General features: G+C 45.8%; 1 protein-coding gene across 1 annotated transcript in view; it reads right to left on the bottom strand.

The window, feature by feature from the left end:
- LOC132115321 (serine/threonine-protein kinase mTOR) overlaps positions 1–17553 on the bottom strand; it is a 182706-nt gene that overhangs the window by 81838 nt on the left and 83315 nt on the right. The window contains exon 29 of the mRNA XM_059523721.1: positions 3916–3991. Within this exon, the coding sequence (XP_059379704.1) occupies positions 3916–3991 (76 nt within the window). The remainder of the gene's footprint in view (positions 1–3915; positions 3992–17553) is intronic.

Here is a 17553-nt window from a genome sequence, read left to right on the forward strand (position 1 = left end):
ACCTGATTTTTCATCTCTTCAGCGAAGCTCACGCATCGCTGGATCACGGAGGAAGCAAGCGCCGTCTGAGAAAGCACATCAGCAGGACGAGCCATTCTGAAGCTGCTGGCATCGCCGCCTTCCACTGCCGTTCCTGCTGCGCTATCCGGCGCCTATATCCTTTCAATTCTGTTATATCCAAGCTGTTCTTTCTGTGTGTGTGTGTGTTCGCCCTGCGATACAAACTCGTAAAAGAGCTCGCGTCTTTTTTAAGATGCCTTCCTGCGGCTCGTCAGAGCCACACTCAGTGAGGGAGACCGGTACGTCATCTGTGTCTTCTGCCTGGGTGAAGATCATGCAGCGCTCACTGACGGCGGATGCCCCCACTGCGAGCTGTTGCCATGGTGACTCTGAGGACTCGCCTGGCCTTTTTCTCTGAGCCTGCATTCTCCGCTGTGCTGAGGCGCCATAAAAGCATCGCTTCCAGCGGATTCCGGAACTGTCTTCAGCTCAACCGAGCCCGTTTGGGGTTTGGGGCGTGAGTTTGGGCCTAATGACTCAAGGGTCATACTCAAACCTAGGCACGGTTATGTGCCGAAATCCCTCAACACGCCGTTTCGGGCTCAGGTTATTGCCCTGTCAGCCCTGCTGGTGTCAGGAGAGGATAGAGACTCGAGTCTTCTTTGCCCTGTCAGGGTTTTAAGAGCTTATGTGTCTCGCTCTGCTGCCTTTCGGCAGACGGAGCAGCTGTTTGTCTCGTTCGGTGGACGTTCCAAGGGAATGGCTGTTTCGAGACAGACTCTATCCAGATGGATAGTTGACGCCATAGCGTTAGCTTATGCTTCCAGGGGGCCATCAGTGCCCGTTGGGCGTCAGAGCACACTCCACATGAGGCGTCGCCTCATCGTGGGCGTGGTCTACTGGGATCTCCTTGCAGGATATATGTATGGCAGTAGGTTGGGCCTCGCCGTCTACATTTATCAGGTTCTATAACCTGGAGGTTCCCGCCTTGCAAGCAAGGCTGCTGTCGGTATAGTCGAATATATATATAGTCGGTATAGTCGTATAGTCTCGCCTATGGCTGTGTACTGCTGCAAATGCGCTTTACAAAAATACAAAATTAAGGATAATTTTTTGCTTCAGTATTATATGAAAAGAGACTTTTCCCGTAGCGTCTTAGCTAAGACGCAGTACTCGTTCGCTCTTCTAGAGAGAACCGAGGTTACGTTTAGTAACCGAGTACGTTTTAACCAGGTTTCTGTCAAACAGAGCACATCTAGATTATGATCAGTGATCATATTATTTACAAAAAGTGTTTTCGTAGAAAGGGATCTGATATTCAATAAGCCAAGCTTTATCATTTGTTTATCCGTATTGCATCAGTTTTTTGTCTGTTGAACCTCAATTAAATTGTTACTCTTAATTGGGTTTGGACATTTTTTGCTTTTCTAGTTCGGGGAACAGACACAGTCTCTATAGTGTGATATCTAGGTGAAAGAGTCTCTATGTGCTGAAAATTAACTGACCTCTGTGACGTGAGTCAGCTAGCAGATGGTCAGTTTAACCGGTCTGTCTGCTTCCTGACCTGGGCCCCAGTTATTCAAGTATAAACACTAAGACTATTTGCGATATTTCTAGAGAAGAGCGGCGCCACCCCAGGAGGGATGAAGACCATCTCTTTTAAACAGGTCAGGTCTGCCCCAAAAGCTCGTCCAATTGTCTATGAAACCTATGTTATTCTGCGGGCACCACTTAGACATCCAGCCATTGAGTGATGACAATCTGCTATGCATCTCGTCACCACGGTAAGCAGGGAGGGGACCAGAGCATATTACAGTGTCTGACATCATGCTTGCAAGTTCACACACCTCTTTAATGTTATTTTTAGTGATCTCCGACTGGCGAAGTCAAACATCATTAGCGCCGGCATGAATAACAATCTTACTGTATTTACGTTTAGCATTAGCCAGCAATTTTAAATATGCCAAGATGTCAGGCGCTCTGGCTCCCGGTAAACATTTGACTATGGTGGCTGGTGTCTCTATATTCACTTTCTGTACAATAGAATCGCCAATAACTGACTTCACAAAGTTAAACTTGCATATTATATTTATTCATTACACATAGACTGATATATTTCAAATGTTTATTTCTTTTAATTGTGATGATTATAACTGACAACTAAGGAAAATCTCAAATCAGAAAATTAGAATATTACTTAAGACTAATACAAAGAAAGGATTTTTAGACTCAATACTTAGTTGGGGCTCCTTTTGCCTGAATTACTGCAGCAATGCGTTAAGTCGATCAGCAAGCCGATTAGTCTGTGGCACTGCTCAGGTGTTATGAGAGCCCAGGATGCTCTGATAGTGGCCTTCAGCTCTTCTGCATTCTTGGGTCTGGCATATCGCATCTTCCTCTTTACAAGGTCAGGTTAAGGTCAGGCGAGTTTGCTGGCCAATTAAGAACAGGGATACCATGGTCCTTAAACCAGGTACTGGTAGCTTTGGCACTGTGTGCAGGTGCCAAGTCCTGTTGGAAAATGAAATCTGCATCTCCATAAAGTTGGTCAGCAGCAGGAAGCATGAAGTGCTCTAAAACTTCCTGGTATATGGCTGTGTTGACCTTGGACATCAGAAAACACAGTGGACCAACACCAGCAGATGACATGGCACCCGAAACCATCACTGACTGTGGATACTTTACACTGGACCTCAAGCAACATGGATTGTGTGCCTCTCTTCTCTTCCTCCGGACTCTGGGACCCCTTATTTTCAAAGGAAATGCAAAATTTACTTTCATCAGAGAACATTGGACCACTCAGCAGCAGTCCAGTCCTTTTTGAAGCGAGACGCTTCTGACGTTGTCTGTTGTTCAAGAGTTGCTTGATAAGGAATGCGACAGCTGAAACCCATGTCTTGCATACGTCTGTGTGTAGTGGTTCTTGAAGCACTGACTCCAGCTGCAGTCCACTCTTTGTGAATCTTCCCCACATTTTTCAATGGGTTTTGTTTCACAATCCTCTCCAGGGTGCGGTTATCCCTATTGCTTTTACACTTTTTTTTTTCTACCACATCTTTTCCTTCACTTCACCTCTCTATTAATGTGCTTGGACACAGAGCTTTGTGAACAGCGAGCCTCTTTTGCAATGATATTTTGTGGCTTGCCATCCTTGTGCAAGGTGTCAATGGTCTCAAGTCAGCAGTCTTCTCCATGATTGTGTAGCCTACAAAACTAGACTGAGAGACCATTTAAAGGCTTTGCAGGTGTTTTGAGTTAATTAGCTGATTAGAGTGTGGCACCAGGTGAGGTGTCTTCAATATTGAAACTTTTTACAATATTAAAATTTTCTGAGATACTGAATGTGGGATTTTCATTAGTTGTCAGTTAAATTAATCAAAATTAAAAGAAATAAACATTTGAAATATATCAGTCTGTGTGAAATGAATGAATATAATATACAAATTTCACTTTTTGAATGGAATTAGTGGAATAAATCAACTTTTTGATGACATTCTAATTATATGACCAGCACCTGTATATAGTCAGTTATTTCAGATTTCAGAATGCGCACTTTGTTGTTTGTTTTATATGTTGAAGTCGTGTCCATCTGATGTTTATCATGTTCATCATGTTCGCTACTGTAATGAACTTTTTTTTTTCAATAAGTAGGGGAAATTCCAGACATTTAAAAAAATAACCGCTAACATGCCTAGGGTGTTTGCATTGTAGTAATGTACAGAAATACTTCAGATTTATAAACGCTGACTTGTTAGGTGATGTTTTCTCATTAAAATCATACAATTTCCTATTAATTCAATAGGATTACCATTATGGCCGCGCGGTGTATTCACTTTCATGACGTCATGAGCAATCCAGTTCTATATTGTAGATCAGTGGTTGGGACACAGATTAATAAGGGATGAAAGCTCTTACCAGTTCTCCAAAGTGTTTCATGGCATACTCCAGTACTCCTGATGCTGCCTCTGGCTGCTGGAGCTTATTATTGATGCTAAAAAAATAAAGGATGCAAGGTTTTAGTCCACACTCTAAATTTTTAATACAGAAAAGAAACAGCATTTATGACACAATGACTCACTGTATAGTTGATAGAAGGGGTGTGCCATATCATACTGTCCACGATAATATCGGTATAATTTTTTACATGATAAAAAAAGTGTCATATCGCAATATCAGTGATATAGCGAAGCAATGACATATGGCGCACATGGTGGCCACATCAGAGACACGTGCAGTGTAAATACGTGGTAATAAGGTGTTTTTCTGCTGGTAGCACATTTGTGTGTGCGGTTGCAATGGCACCACCACCATGTTGTCCAACTCATAAGCAATGTTATTTCTGTTGCATTTGAGAAACATCAAATGCAAAACAAAACGAAAGAATCAGAATCAGAATCAGAAAGAGCTTTGTTGCCAAGTATGCTTGCGCATACAAGGAATTTGTTTTAGTGACATAAGCTTCCAGTAAACAGAGACAACACACAGACAAAAAAAAAAAACAAAAAAAAAAAAAACCTTTACAGGAGATTTACAAATTGGCAAATAAATAGGTGTATAAACAATTGTGCTATAAATGATAATGGAATAGGATTGAGTGAGATGCAGGAATGTTCTAGGATGGAGGGGTAACAAATAAATATAAGGATATTGCACATTTTTGCATAAGTTTAAGTGGGAAACATTTAACTGTTCATGAGGTAGATTGCCTGGGGGAAGAAACTATTCTTGTGCCTTGCTGTTCTTGTATTTGCGGCTCTGAGGCGCCGGCCAGATGGCAAAAGTTCAAAGATGGGGTGACTTGGATGTGAGGGATCCAGAGTGATTTTCTGAGTCCTTTTCCTCACTCTGGATGTGTACAGTTCTTGGAGGGTGGGCAGGGGAGCACCAATAATCCTTTCAGCAGTCCTAACAGTTCTCTGTAGTCTTCTGATATCTGATTTTGTAGCTGAACCAAACCAGACAGTAATTGAAGTACACAGGACTGACTCAATGACGGCTGAGTAGAACTGTTTCAGCAGCTCCTGTGGCAGGTTAAACTTCCTCAGCTGGCGAAGGAAGTACAACCTTTGTTGGGCTTTTTTCACAATGGAGCCAATGTGATTGTCCCACTTCAGGTCCTGAGAGATGGTGGTTCCCAGGAATCTGAATGACTCCACTGCAGTCACAGTGCTGTTCATGATGGTGAGTGGGGAAAGTGCAGGGGGGTTTCTCCTAAAGTCCACAGTCATCTCCACTGTTTTGAGCGTGTTCAGCTCCAGGTTGTTAAGACTGCACCAGACAGCCAGCTGCTTAACCTCCTGTCTGTAAGCAGACTCGTCACCGTCCTGGATGAGGCCGATGACTGTAGTGTCGTCTGCAAACTTCAGGAGCTTGACAGAGGGGTCTTTAGAGGTGCAGTCGTTGGTGTACAGGGAGAAGAGCAGAGGGGAGAGAACACATCCCTGAGGGGCACCAGTGTTGGTGGAGCAGCTGTTTGACATGAATTTCCCCAGTCTCACTAACTGTTGCCTGTCAGAAAGCTGGTGATCCACTGACAGATAGAGCTAGGAACAGAGAGCTGGGTCAGTTTGGTCTGGAGGGTTGTTGGGATGATGGTGTTGAAAGCCGAACTAAAGTCCACAAACAGGATCCTCACATAAGTCCCTGTTTTGTCCAGATGTTGCAGGATGAAGTGCAATGCCATGTTGATTGCATCATCCACGGACCTGTTTGCTCGGTACGCAAACTGCAGGGGGTCCAGTAAGGGTCCAGTGATGTCCTTCAGATAAGCCAGAACCAGTTTTTCAAACGACTTCATGACGACAGACGTTAGAGCCACAGGTCTGTAGTCGTTAAGTCCTGTTATCTTGGGTTTCTTTGGAATGGGGATTATGGTTGAGCGTTTGAAGCAGGAAGGTACTTCACACAACTCCAGAGATCTGTTGAAGATCTGTGAAAAGATGGGGGCCAGCTGGTCAGCACAGGTTTTCAGACAGGCTGGTGTAACGCCATCTGGGCCTGGTGCTTTTCTTCTTTTGTTTTTCTTGAAGACCTGGCGCACATCATCTTCACAGATTTGAAGAGCAGGAGGTATGGAGAGGGGGATTGCAGGAGGTGTTAATGGTTGTGTAGGGAGATGGTCAGAGTGGGTGTTGGGGGTTTCAAATCTACAATAAAACTCATTCAGGTCGTTAGCAAGTCGTTGATTAGCCTCAGTGCAAGGGGATGGTGTCTTGTAGTTTGTGATGGCTCTCAGTCCTCTCCAAACTGAAGTAGAGTCGTTGGAAGTAAACTGGTCTTCCAACTTTTTAGCGTAGGTCTTTTTAGCCGCTCTAATCTCTTTGTTCAGTGTGTTCCTGGCCTGATTGTACAAGACCCTGTCCCCATTTCTGTAGGCATCCTCTTTGGCCTGACGAAGGTGTCTGAGTTTTACTGTAAACCATGGCTTATCATTGTTGAATGTTAAATAAGTCCTGGTAGGAATGCATATATCCTCACAGAAACTAATATAGGATGTTACGGTCTCTGTGAGTTCGTCCAGATCGGCGGTAGCAGCTTCAAAAACGCTCCAGTCTGTGATGTCAAAACAAGATTGTAAATCCTGCTCTGTTTCGCTGGTCCATCTCTTCACAGTCTTTACTACAGGTTTAGCAGATTTTAGTTTCTGCCTGTAGGTCGGTATAAGATGAACCAGACAGTGATCAGAACGTCCCAAAGCTGCTCGTGGAACAGAGGGATATGCATCCTTTATTGTGGTGTAACAGTGATCCAGTATATTACTGTCTCTGGTGGGACAGGTAACATGCTGTCTGTATTTTGGCAGTTCACGGGAGAGATTGGCTTTATTAAAGTCCCCAAGAATGATTAAAACAGAGTCCGGGTGTTGTTGTTCTGTGTCTGTGATCTGATCAGCGAGTTTCTGTAAAGCCAGACTTACTTGCGCTTGAGGAGGGATGTAAACACTAACCAGAATGAACGAGTGAAACTCCCGCAGCGAATAGAACGGCTTGCAGTTGATAAACTGCGTTTCTAGATCAGGACAGCACATCTTCTTTAATACAGTTACATCTGTACACCACCGTTCATTGATGTAAAAGCATGTCCCGCCGCCGCGCGATTTCCCCGTTGATTCTGCTTCGCGGTCCGCTCTGAACAGCTGAAAGCCCGGCAGATGGAGTGCGCTGTCCGGTATGGCGTCATTCAGCCAGGTTTCCGTGAAACACAGAGCAGCAGAGTGAGAGAAATCCTTATTTGTCCGAGAGAGCAGAAGGAGTTCGTCCGTTTTGTTGGGTAGAGAGCGGAGATTTGCGAGATGGATGCTAGGCAACGGCGTTCGAAATCCGCGCTTCCTGAGTCTGACGAGCGCTCCCGCTCGCTTTCCCCGTCTGCGCGTCCTGAAGCGCTTGATCAGCGCCGCTGCTCCTCCGATAACAATGTTCAGTAAAACGTCTGTATAATAGAAATCCGGAAAAATATCATGTGGTGTGTTCTGCCGAATGTTCAGCAGTTCATCCCTGGTGAAACTGATCGTGTTTGTTAAACAAAAAACAGGAAAAACGAACAAAAACAGTACAAACACTGGAGAGCCAAGCACTGAAGCAGCCATGTGCGGCGCCATCTTGGATCTGGGATCCAAGTGAAACTAAACCGTGCTACTATTCAGCTGCACAGTGCAGACCATTTATCAGCTCGAATTTTGCAAAGAATTCTATGTTATACACAACGCTGTCATATGTCAGGAAATCAGAAGCGGAAACACTAACTGTAACCATGGTGTGGAAGAAATAGTCGAATGCATTACATAATTCATTTCAAGTTTTGTACAACCTTTTGAGAGAGAAATTCAAGCACTTTTTAATGTCTTTCAAGAATGCCACAACTATTTCTTATATTATATATATATATATTGCTGTTGCTCGCGCCAGCTGCTCAGAGGCCCAGCAGACGGGGGGATATCGATAAGGAGCTGATGCGTGTACTCTCGTTGGCCGCGGCGAGCCTCGGCCTCGAGTGGTCTGCACCAGCGCCCCCTTCACGTTCCCGGCTGGATGGTAGCTATCTTCCGGATGAGCGCTCTTCCTCAAGCTCAAAACACGCCCCTTTTCTTCCTGAGCTTCACGAAGAAGTGGCGAAGGCTTGGGATGCTCCATTCTCGGCGAGAATCCGCTCATCTGTTTCGCCAGCATTCTCCACACTGGACGGTGCTAAGAACAGAGGCTACCTGTCACTTCCGCCGGTGGAACAGGCTATAGCAGCGCACCTTTGCCCGCCCTCTGCTGGACGGCGGACTAAGGCGGCGTTGCCATCCAAAGCCTGCCGCATGACGTCATCGCTGCTCACACGGATATTCTCTGCTGCTGGGCAGGCTGCGTCTGCGTTACACACCATGGCGACGCTACAGATTTTCCAGGGCGATCTTCTCCGCAAGCTGGATGAGATGGGACCTGAAGCGATCTGTCTCGCGGATCTGAGGAGTGCTTCGGATCTCTCCCTCCGCGCTGCTAAGTCCGCTGCACAGGCCATGGGACGGGTTATGGCTTCCGCTACGGTGGCTGAGAGGCATTTGTGGCTGACGCTTTCTGACATCAAGGAGTCTGAGCGCGCTGCGTTTCTTGACGCTCCGCTAACTCCTGCCGGCCTCTTTGGATCTTCCGTCAACGAGTTTGTGGAGAGATTCGCCGAGGACCAGAAAGCTTCACAGGCGTTCAAGCACTTCTTGCCGAAGCGCTCCAGTTCTGCAGCTAGCCGCTCTAGACCGGCCCCACAGAGCTCTCAGTCACGCCCACCGCCTCCTGCTGCGCCATCACGACAGCGTCAGCAACGCAGCTCGGGACCCCGTTCTCGCTCTTCGAGCCGTCGCCCCGCGCCGCGGGAGCCGCGGCAGAGGATTGCGGTGAAGCCAGAAGCCCCGAAAGCATCCTAGCACTGCTGGGAAAGTGTTTTTTCTGGTGTCCCGGCCACGGCCGATGGTGCTATAAATGTTGTGACGATGCCCACTCCTCAGTGCCCATCTCCACATGTAAGCACAGCCCTACACACAGGGCCTGCGCTCATAATGTCGACTCAAGTCGGTCGCGCACACTACATAGTAAACGTGCCCACCCCTCAGTGCCCACAATTACTATGTCACACGCGTCATGCGGTTTCTGTAAAAACGAAACCCGTGCACGCTCGTCCGGCCACGGCCGATGGTGCTTTAAATGCAGTGACGATGCCCACTACCCAGTGCCCATCCCCACATGTAAGCACAGCCCTGCACACAGGGCGGGCGCACATAAGATCGACACAGATCGGTCGAGCGCGCCGCATAGTAAACGTGCCCACTTCCCAGTGCCCACATACACTATGTCACTTACGGCGCGGGGCTTCTGTAAAAACGAGGCCCGTGCACGTACATTCTGCACAGGCAGACGGCGAGTTGGAAGTGGTAAAAGTGCACACATGCAGCCCACGGTTACTCGCAGATATATTGAGTCCCACGGGACCCGCTCAGCCTCCCTCCAGTCGGTTAAGCGCCGGAACGGGGTCGAGGATGAGCGATCTGCCCGCTGTGATCAGCGCGCTCCCCGCCTCAGATGCACAGCACACTCGAGCGCCGCCGTTGCCCAGTCAACGGAGCGCGTGTCACATCCAGCCCTTAGCCATTCATGCAAATGCATGGTCAGCGCTTCCAGGGGTTTCGGATTGGGTGCTAGGCATTATAAAGAGAGGCTACTCGCTACAGTTTTCTCGACGCCCACCGCGCTTCTCAGCGCGCGTCGAAACTACGGTCAAAACAGAAGTAGCACACATACTTCGGCCGAAATATCGAAACTGTTGAGCAAAGGGGCTGTAGAGCCTGTGTCTCAAGCTCAAAGCGAGGGGGGGCTGTACAGCAGATACTTTCTGGTGCCCAAGAGAGACGGGGGTCTCAGGCCCATACTGGATCTAAGGCAGCTGAACAAGGCATTGATGAAACGCAGTTTCAAAATGCTCACGACCAGGAAGCTCCTCGCGCAGATTCGCGGAGGGGACTGGTTTATGTCAATAGATCTGAAGGAAGCGTATTTTCAAATACAGATAGCGTCAAACCACAGGCGGTTTTTGAGATTCGCCTTCGAGGGCCAGGCATACCAGTTTGCAGTCCTGCCATTCGGCTTGTCCGTAGCTCCTCGTACGTTTACGAGGTGCATGGATGCAGCGCTCGCTCCTCTCAGACTCAGAGGCATACGAGTGCTGAATTATTTGGACGACTGGCTAGTTCTGGCCCAATCACGAGCGGAGCTCGTGGACCACAGGGCTGTTTTAATCGATCACCTCGAGAAGCTCGGCCTCAGTGTCAATTGGGCGAAGAGTTCACTGAACCCCAGTCAGACGATCCTGTTTCTGGGTATAGTTCTGGACTCGTGTTCCATGACGGCGCGACTGTCACCACAGCGCACGATGGGCATTCAGCGCGCAGCGAGTTCTTTCCGCTGCGGCGCGACTGTGTCGCTCAAACACTGTCAAAGGATGCTGGGTCTCATGGCCTCAGCATCTCCGGTTCTGCGGCTGGGCCTGCTCCGCATGCGCCCCCTGCAGTTCTGGCTGAAGGCTCGGGTGCCGCGCAGAGCGTGGGCGTCTGGCCGGCTGCATTTCAAGGTCGATCAGAGCTGTGTTGCGGCTCTAGCACCTTGGACAGCGAACGGCTGGTACCGATCAGGTGTAAGCCTGGGGACTTCCCCGAGTGTGAAAATGGTGTCGACGGACGCCTCCACTTCGGGATGGGGAGCGCTGCTCGAAGGCAGACCGTCCTTTGGCCTATGGTCAGAACGGGAAAAGCTCCATCATATCAACTGCCTGGAAATGCTGGCAGTGGAGAATGCGCTGACGCGCTTTTGTCCCCATATCAAGGATCACCACGTCGTAGTCCGTTCGGACAACATGTCCGTGGTGTCCTACATAAATCGCCAGGGCGGTCTCGGGTCCCGAAACCTGTACAGGCTGACGGAACGCCTCCTGATTTGGGCTCAACGCAACGTGCGCTCGCTGAGAGCGGTGCATGTGCCTGGACTGCAGAATCTGGGTCCAGACAGGCTGTCCAGAGGCAATGTCCCTACGGGCGAATGGTCTCTACACCCGCAAACAGTTCGGCTGTTGTGGGAGAGATTTGGCATGGCGGAGGTGGACCTCTTTGCGTCCCACGAAAACGCTCACTGCCCCGCATTCTTTTCCAAGAACGAAAGCGCGCTGTCACGGAAATGGCCGTGCTGCCCGCTTTATGCGTTCCCTCCCGTCTCCCTCCTTCCGCAGGTGATAGAACGGGTGAGAGAAACGAGATGTTCAATACTGCTTGTGGCACCTCTTTGGAAGAACCAACCATGGTTCCCAGATTTGATGCAATTAGCAGATGTCGCCCCATGGCCGGTACCGTTGAGGAGAGATCTCCTCTCGCAGGCCAGGGGCTCGATTTGGCACCCTCAACCGGAGTTGTGGTCCCTCCATGTATGGGCACTCAACGGTTACCCGCTGATCTCGCAGTGGGAGTGCTAAATACCATCACTCAGGCTAGAGCTCCGTCGACACGACGTCTGTATGCCTCGAAGTGGTCGGTGTTCTCCAGCTGGTGCACAGCTCGAGGTTATTCACCCCTTAGTTGTGAGGTGACGGAGGTCCTCTCCTTCCTACAGGAGCTGTTGGATAAGGGCAGAGCCCCATCCACGCTCAAAGTTTATGTGGCGGCCATCGCGGCGTTTTCTGAAACGGCGTCCGGTCAGTCAATAGGAAGGAACGATTTAGTCATCCGGTTCCTCAGAGGAGCTAGGAGGCTGAATCCTCCCAGACCTCCGTCAGTCCCTATGTGGGACCTCGCGGCGGTTTTGGAGGCCTTGAAGGGTCCCCCTTTTGAGCCTATCCAATCGGTTAGCCTTCAGCATCTGTCGTTCAAGACAGTATTCTTGTTGGCTCTCGCTTCTGTGAAGCGTGTGGGTGATTTGCACGCGCTCTCGGTGAGCCAGTCGTGCTTGGAGTTTGGGCCCAATGACTCAAGGGTCATACTCAAACCTAGGCACGGTTATGTGCCGAAATCCCTCAACACACCGTTTCGGGCTCAGGTTATTGCCCTGTCCGCCCTGCCGGTGTCAGGGGAGGATGGAGACTCGAGTCTTCTTTGCCCTGTCAGGGTTTTAAGAGCTTATGTGTCTCGCTCTGCTGCCTTTCGGCAGACGGAGCAGCTATTTGTCTCATTCGGTGGACGTTCCAAAGGAATGGCTGTTTCGAGACAGACTCTATCCAGATGGATAGTTGACGCCATAGCGTTAGCTTACGCTTCCAGGGGCCTTCAGTGCCCGTTGGGCGTCAGAGCACACTACACAAGAGGCGTCGCCTCATCGTGGGCGTGGTCTACTGGGATCTCCTTGCAGGATATATGTATGGCGGCGGGTTGGGCCTCGCCGTCTACATTTATCAGGTTCTATAACCTGGAGGTTCCCGCCTTGCAAGCAAGGCTGCTGTCGGTATAGAAGAATCAGGGCCCTGAGGGGAATTCTGAATTCATGAGCGCTAGGCGCTGCCGACTGTTATATGGGCAGTATTGCGTAAGACCCGCATTGCCACATTGGTCAGGCCTTGCCTCGGCTGTGTGATGTCATATTGCCGCATCTACGGATGCTGCTAGATATGGGACGGAGGGTTTTTCCCCCTTTTTTCTGTCCCGGACTCTCTGTGAGTCCCTCAGGTGACTGTGCACTGTATATCCTGGGCGTTGCTTCAGGTTTATCGGTGTGTGATCCCTGCGCGCACGGCGTTTTACATCGGGTTCCCGTAGCGTCTTAGCTAAGACGCAGTACGAGAGAGCTCTCGTAAGAGAACGTACTCGGTTACTAAACGTAACCTCGGTTCTCTCTAGAAGAGCGAACGAGTACTGCGTTCTCTGCCGTGCGTACGATTCACTCTGGTTCGCTTCGGCGATGAAATAAATCAGGTGAGTCAGCCTTTTCGAGCTCCTTTTATAGGTTGGGCCACACCCGTTTCGGCGGGAAGTGGCAAGAAGGGCGCGAAGCGCCCTTATTGGTCTGATGTTGCATCAGCCTGCGCTCGATAGGCTGTGCAGTTGCCGCAGAACAAGCCAGTGAGCGAGCGAGCCGTCTCGCCTATGGCTGTGTACTGCTGCAAATGCGCTTTACAAAAATACAAAATTAAGGATAATTTTTTGCTTCAGTATTTCATGAAAAGAGACTTTTCCCGTAGCGTCTTAGCTAAGACGCAGTACTCGTTCGCTCTTCTAGAGAGAACCGAGGTTACGTTTAGTAACCGAGTACGTTTTCTTACTGTTTATTGTTCCTGTCAAATAATGAATAATAATAATAATAAAGGGTTCTTTGATGAATAGAATTTTAAAGAGTATATATTAATATATATATTGCTGTTCTTATCTAATGCGCTGCTGCACTGTAACGCACACACAGACTACAGACAGCTCGTACGTGAAGTGCAGATAACACGTGCACAGAATAGTACAGAATAGTGGCGCCAGTACAATCAATTGAGTTTTTCCCTTCTAACAGTGGAAGCAACTTATCCTTTTAATCATAAAGATAATCAAAATTGTAAATGGTTTGACTTTATTTGTGTACATACAAATGTTGGTTTGTAAACGGAGAAGAAAGGACTAAGGAAAACAACAATAACATTATAATAACATTGTAACATCCCTAAAAACCATTAGAAAATTTACAGTTAATGTCATAACATGGGATAGTTGAATCTAGTATAAAAAAAGCTTTAAATTGTTTAAATTAAAGTAGCCTAACTGAAAAAAATGTTATTATAACTTTTTCATCATATTTTTTATGATGTGATAATGAGCTGTAGGAACTCAGTGAAGAAGCACCAGCACCAGAACAAACTGCACAAGCGGCTACTTCTGCCAAAGGAATTAAAAGAGCCTATTTTCTCCCATCTGCGATCTGAACATCATTTAATGATTAACTAGAGGGGAACAATGCTCAGATTGTCTGGACCGGTTTCCTGTTAATCAGAAGAATTTCTAAAAACATAAGTCAGCATTAAAGAGAATCTCCAACTCTTCTTTTCAGTGCAAATGCAAGTACAACAAAAAAGACTTAATTTCTTGCAGAAATAAGTGCAAAATGATCTTAATCAGTAAATATAAGACATCTTTGCTTTTGTGTTTTTCTTGGTGCGATTCTAAAGAATAACTTACTCCTGGGACTTCATTAAAATCAAATCAAATTCAATCTCAAAGCAGGTAATGGAGATTTACTACTAATCATGGGACCGGCTTTACTGATGAGATGCACATGACAATCGAATGCGATTAATTGCACAGCCCTAGTGTTCTTGACCCATGAGAAGGATGCTGCGTCCCAATGTGCCTACTTATATTATACCCTATTTATATTATATGTACTTTTTGGTGAAGAAAAATGCACACTTTTGAGTGTGTGGTAGATAAGTAGGCAAGCTTTGGAAAAAACTATCACATCATACATTTGCGTCTTTAACAGAATCTCTAGTGAATATGTTGCCTGATCTAAAAAATGTCACCGTGCCAGTTTTATAATCCTCTGTCTCTTTACAATTTACATTGTGTAAGTCTAGAAACACTCTTTCATTACCAAAGAAACCAATCAAAATGGTTTGCAGATCTGCAACTCATTAAAAACTGGAACCACAACCATAAAGCCATCATGGAACAAAAGTGTTCTTGACAAGCAAGATAAATATTTACTTAATTCAGAAGAAATCTGAGAACATAAGGGGTTTACTTTTTTAGATGAGATTCCAAGCCACATTAATATCTCTACTTCTGTTTGTAAAAGCCTGATATTGGTTATCTTGGGGATATTAAAGCACTAGAAAGGGCTTACCATATTACACTATTTTCTGCAGTTTTTTTTGCAATATCAAACTGCAAATTTATGAAATTTCTTCACCTGTCAACAACAAGTATCCTGAAATGTAATATACAGACTTGTGTGGGTAAGTGTAAGGTGAAAAGTGCATTTATAAACCAACACATTTTGGGCAAAAGCTAGCCTTTCCGAACAGGGATGGTGTTTTCCCCATTTCAATAACTCATTCCTAAAGTTAATCAAAAAAAATAAATAAATACTAGTTTCTCTCTAGCTCATCAAAGATGCTTCTCTACCATCAGGCCAAACCATCCGCAAAGCTTCCAAATTCTTCCATTCTGTGCTGATCCAGCCCAGTCGGTACAGATATGGTTTTGTTTTCCATTGTTGTTGCCTTGGTAACACAAGTGTTTACATACTAAATAAGATGTAAATAGTGACAGCTTTATGGTGGATATTTTTCCATTTACTTTGCTCATTTTTTTTAAATGGATATTTGTGGGATGTTTTGTAGAAATTTGTATTGTAGTTTCTTTGTGGGGGATTATATTTTACCTGTTTAATTTTGGGGGGATTTTATTGTACTTAGCATTATACTGATGTTATCATCACATCATTTGTTTTGTATTTTCCTGCCCAGGGACAGCAGATGAAATTTGGCTCTGTAGCTAATTCTGGAGAGTTTTCTTACTGTTTATTGTTCCTGTCAAATAATGTATAATAATAATAATAATAAAGGGTTCTTTGATGAATAGAATTTTAAAGAGCACATATCTCACCATGGATCACAAAACCAGTAATAAGGGTCAATTTTTTTAAATTTATACTTCATCTAAAATCTGGAAAAATCTAAATATTGTAAATCTAAATAATCGCTTTTAAAGCTGTCCAAATGAAGTCCTTAGCAATACATTTTACTTATCAGAAATTTAGTTTTTATATATTTATGGACGGGAATTTACAAAATATCTTTGCTTCTTGCTGACTACTGTTCTTGTAAAAGTTTGGCTAAATTCAGTGAATACAAAAATCAATACTGCGTGTTTTTGTGTTGCAGAAATGTGGAATACAGATTGTTCATATTTGTTGTGTGATACAAAATAATTTGGCATGCCTACAACAATGTGTTTGTTAAAACTTTAGTTAAATGTGATGAGCAATTTATATATATTTATATATATATATATTTATATATATATATGTCTGTGCTTTAAAAAACAGAACATTCAAACCATTACATGCTCGATTAGTTCGAGACAGAACACGATTACCTGCTTAGGTCAGCTGGCATTAAATGAAAGGACTGTTAAAAAATGAGAAAGAGGTCAGTCTAGAGAAAAAATTAGCTCCAAGAATGTCTTTGTGCAAGCTACCATGCAGTTTCTAGAAGTAGCATCAAGAAGCCTGGATAAGCCTGGACCTCTACATCCCTGAAAGACAGCGGAGACCAGGACAACTAGAGCCCCAGATACAGATCTTCTGTAAAGACCTTGTCTCAGAGGAGCACCAGGACAAGACCACAGGAAACAGATGATTCTTCTGCACAATCTGACTTTGCTGCAGCCTGGAATTGAGCCTGGTTTCTCCCAAGGTTTTTTTCTCCATTCTGTCACCGATGGAGTTTCGGTTCCTTGCCGCTGTCGCCTCTGGCTTGCTTAGTTGGGGACACTTCATTTACAGCGATATCGTTGACTTGATTGCAAATAAATGCACAGACACTATTTAACTGAACAGAGATGACATAACTGAATCCAATGATGAACTGCCTTTAACTATCATTTTTGCATTATTGACACTGTTTTCCTAATGAATGTTGTTCAGTTGCTTTGACGCAATGTATTTTGTTTAAAGCGCTATATAAATAAAGGTGACATTGACATTGATAAAGCTCTGCTATACATTGAATTCAAAGAGTTTTTTTTTTTTTCAAAAGTCAACAATCGTTGTTGGGGATTTTAACAGGGTGAATATGAGGAAAGTTCTTTCCAAATTCTACCAACACATAAATTTCCCCACTCGAGGTGATCAGACATTAGATCACTGCTATTCAACACTAAAGGACAGTTACAAACCCCTCCCCCGACCAGCATTTGGCAAAGGTGACCACATTAGCATACTGCTGTTACCAGCACACAGACAATGCCTCAAACAGGAAAAACCGGTTTCTAAAACAGTCTACAAATGGAGTGAAGAGGCCATCTCCACACTGCAGGACTGCTTTGATTCCACAGACTGGCAGATGTTTCAAGATGCAGCAGGAGACAACATACAGGAATACACAGACTCTGTGATAGGCTACATTAACAAATGCACATAGGATGTTGTTCCATCAACTAATGTTAAATCATTTCCAAACCAGAAACCATGGGTCAACGGTGAGGTGCGGGCCAAATTAAGAGCACGGACTGCTGCCTTCAACTCTGGTGATTTAACTGCTTATAAGAAATCCAGGTATATCCTTCAAAGATCAATAAAATCAGCCAAAAGAGACTTTAGGGACAGAGTGGAGTCAGAATATCATGGCTCTGACCCCCAACGCATGTGGAGCAGTCTACGCTACATCACAGACTACAAAGGAAGGAAAAGCAGTGGTGTGTCTTTGTCTGCCTCTTTACCAGATGATCTCAATACATTCTATACTCGTTTTGAGGCAGATAATACATTTCCTGCTGTGAAAATACCTGCTGACACTGACACCTGCCCCTTGGTTCTTACCACACACGAAGTGAGTAAGGCCTTC

Source organism: Carassius carassius, chromosome 34, assembly GCF_963082965.1.
Source record: "Carassius carassius chromosome 34, fCarCar2.1, whole genome shotgun sequence".
In the NCBI taxonomy this organism is placed as follows: Eukaryota; Metazoa; Chordata; class Actinopteri; order Cypriniformes; family Cyprinidae; genus Carassius; species Carassius carassius.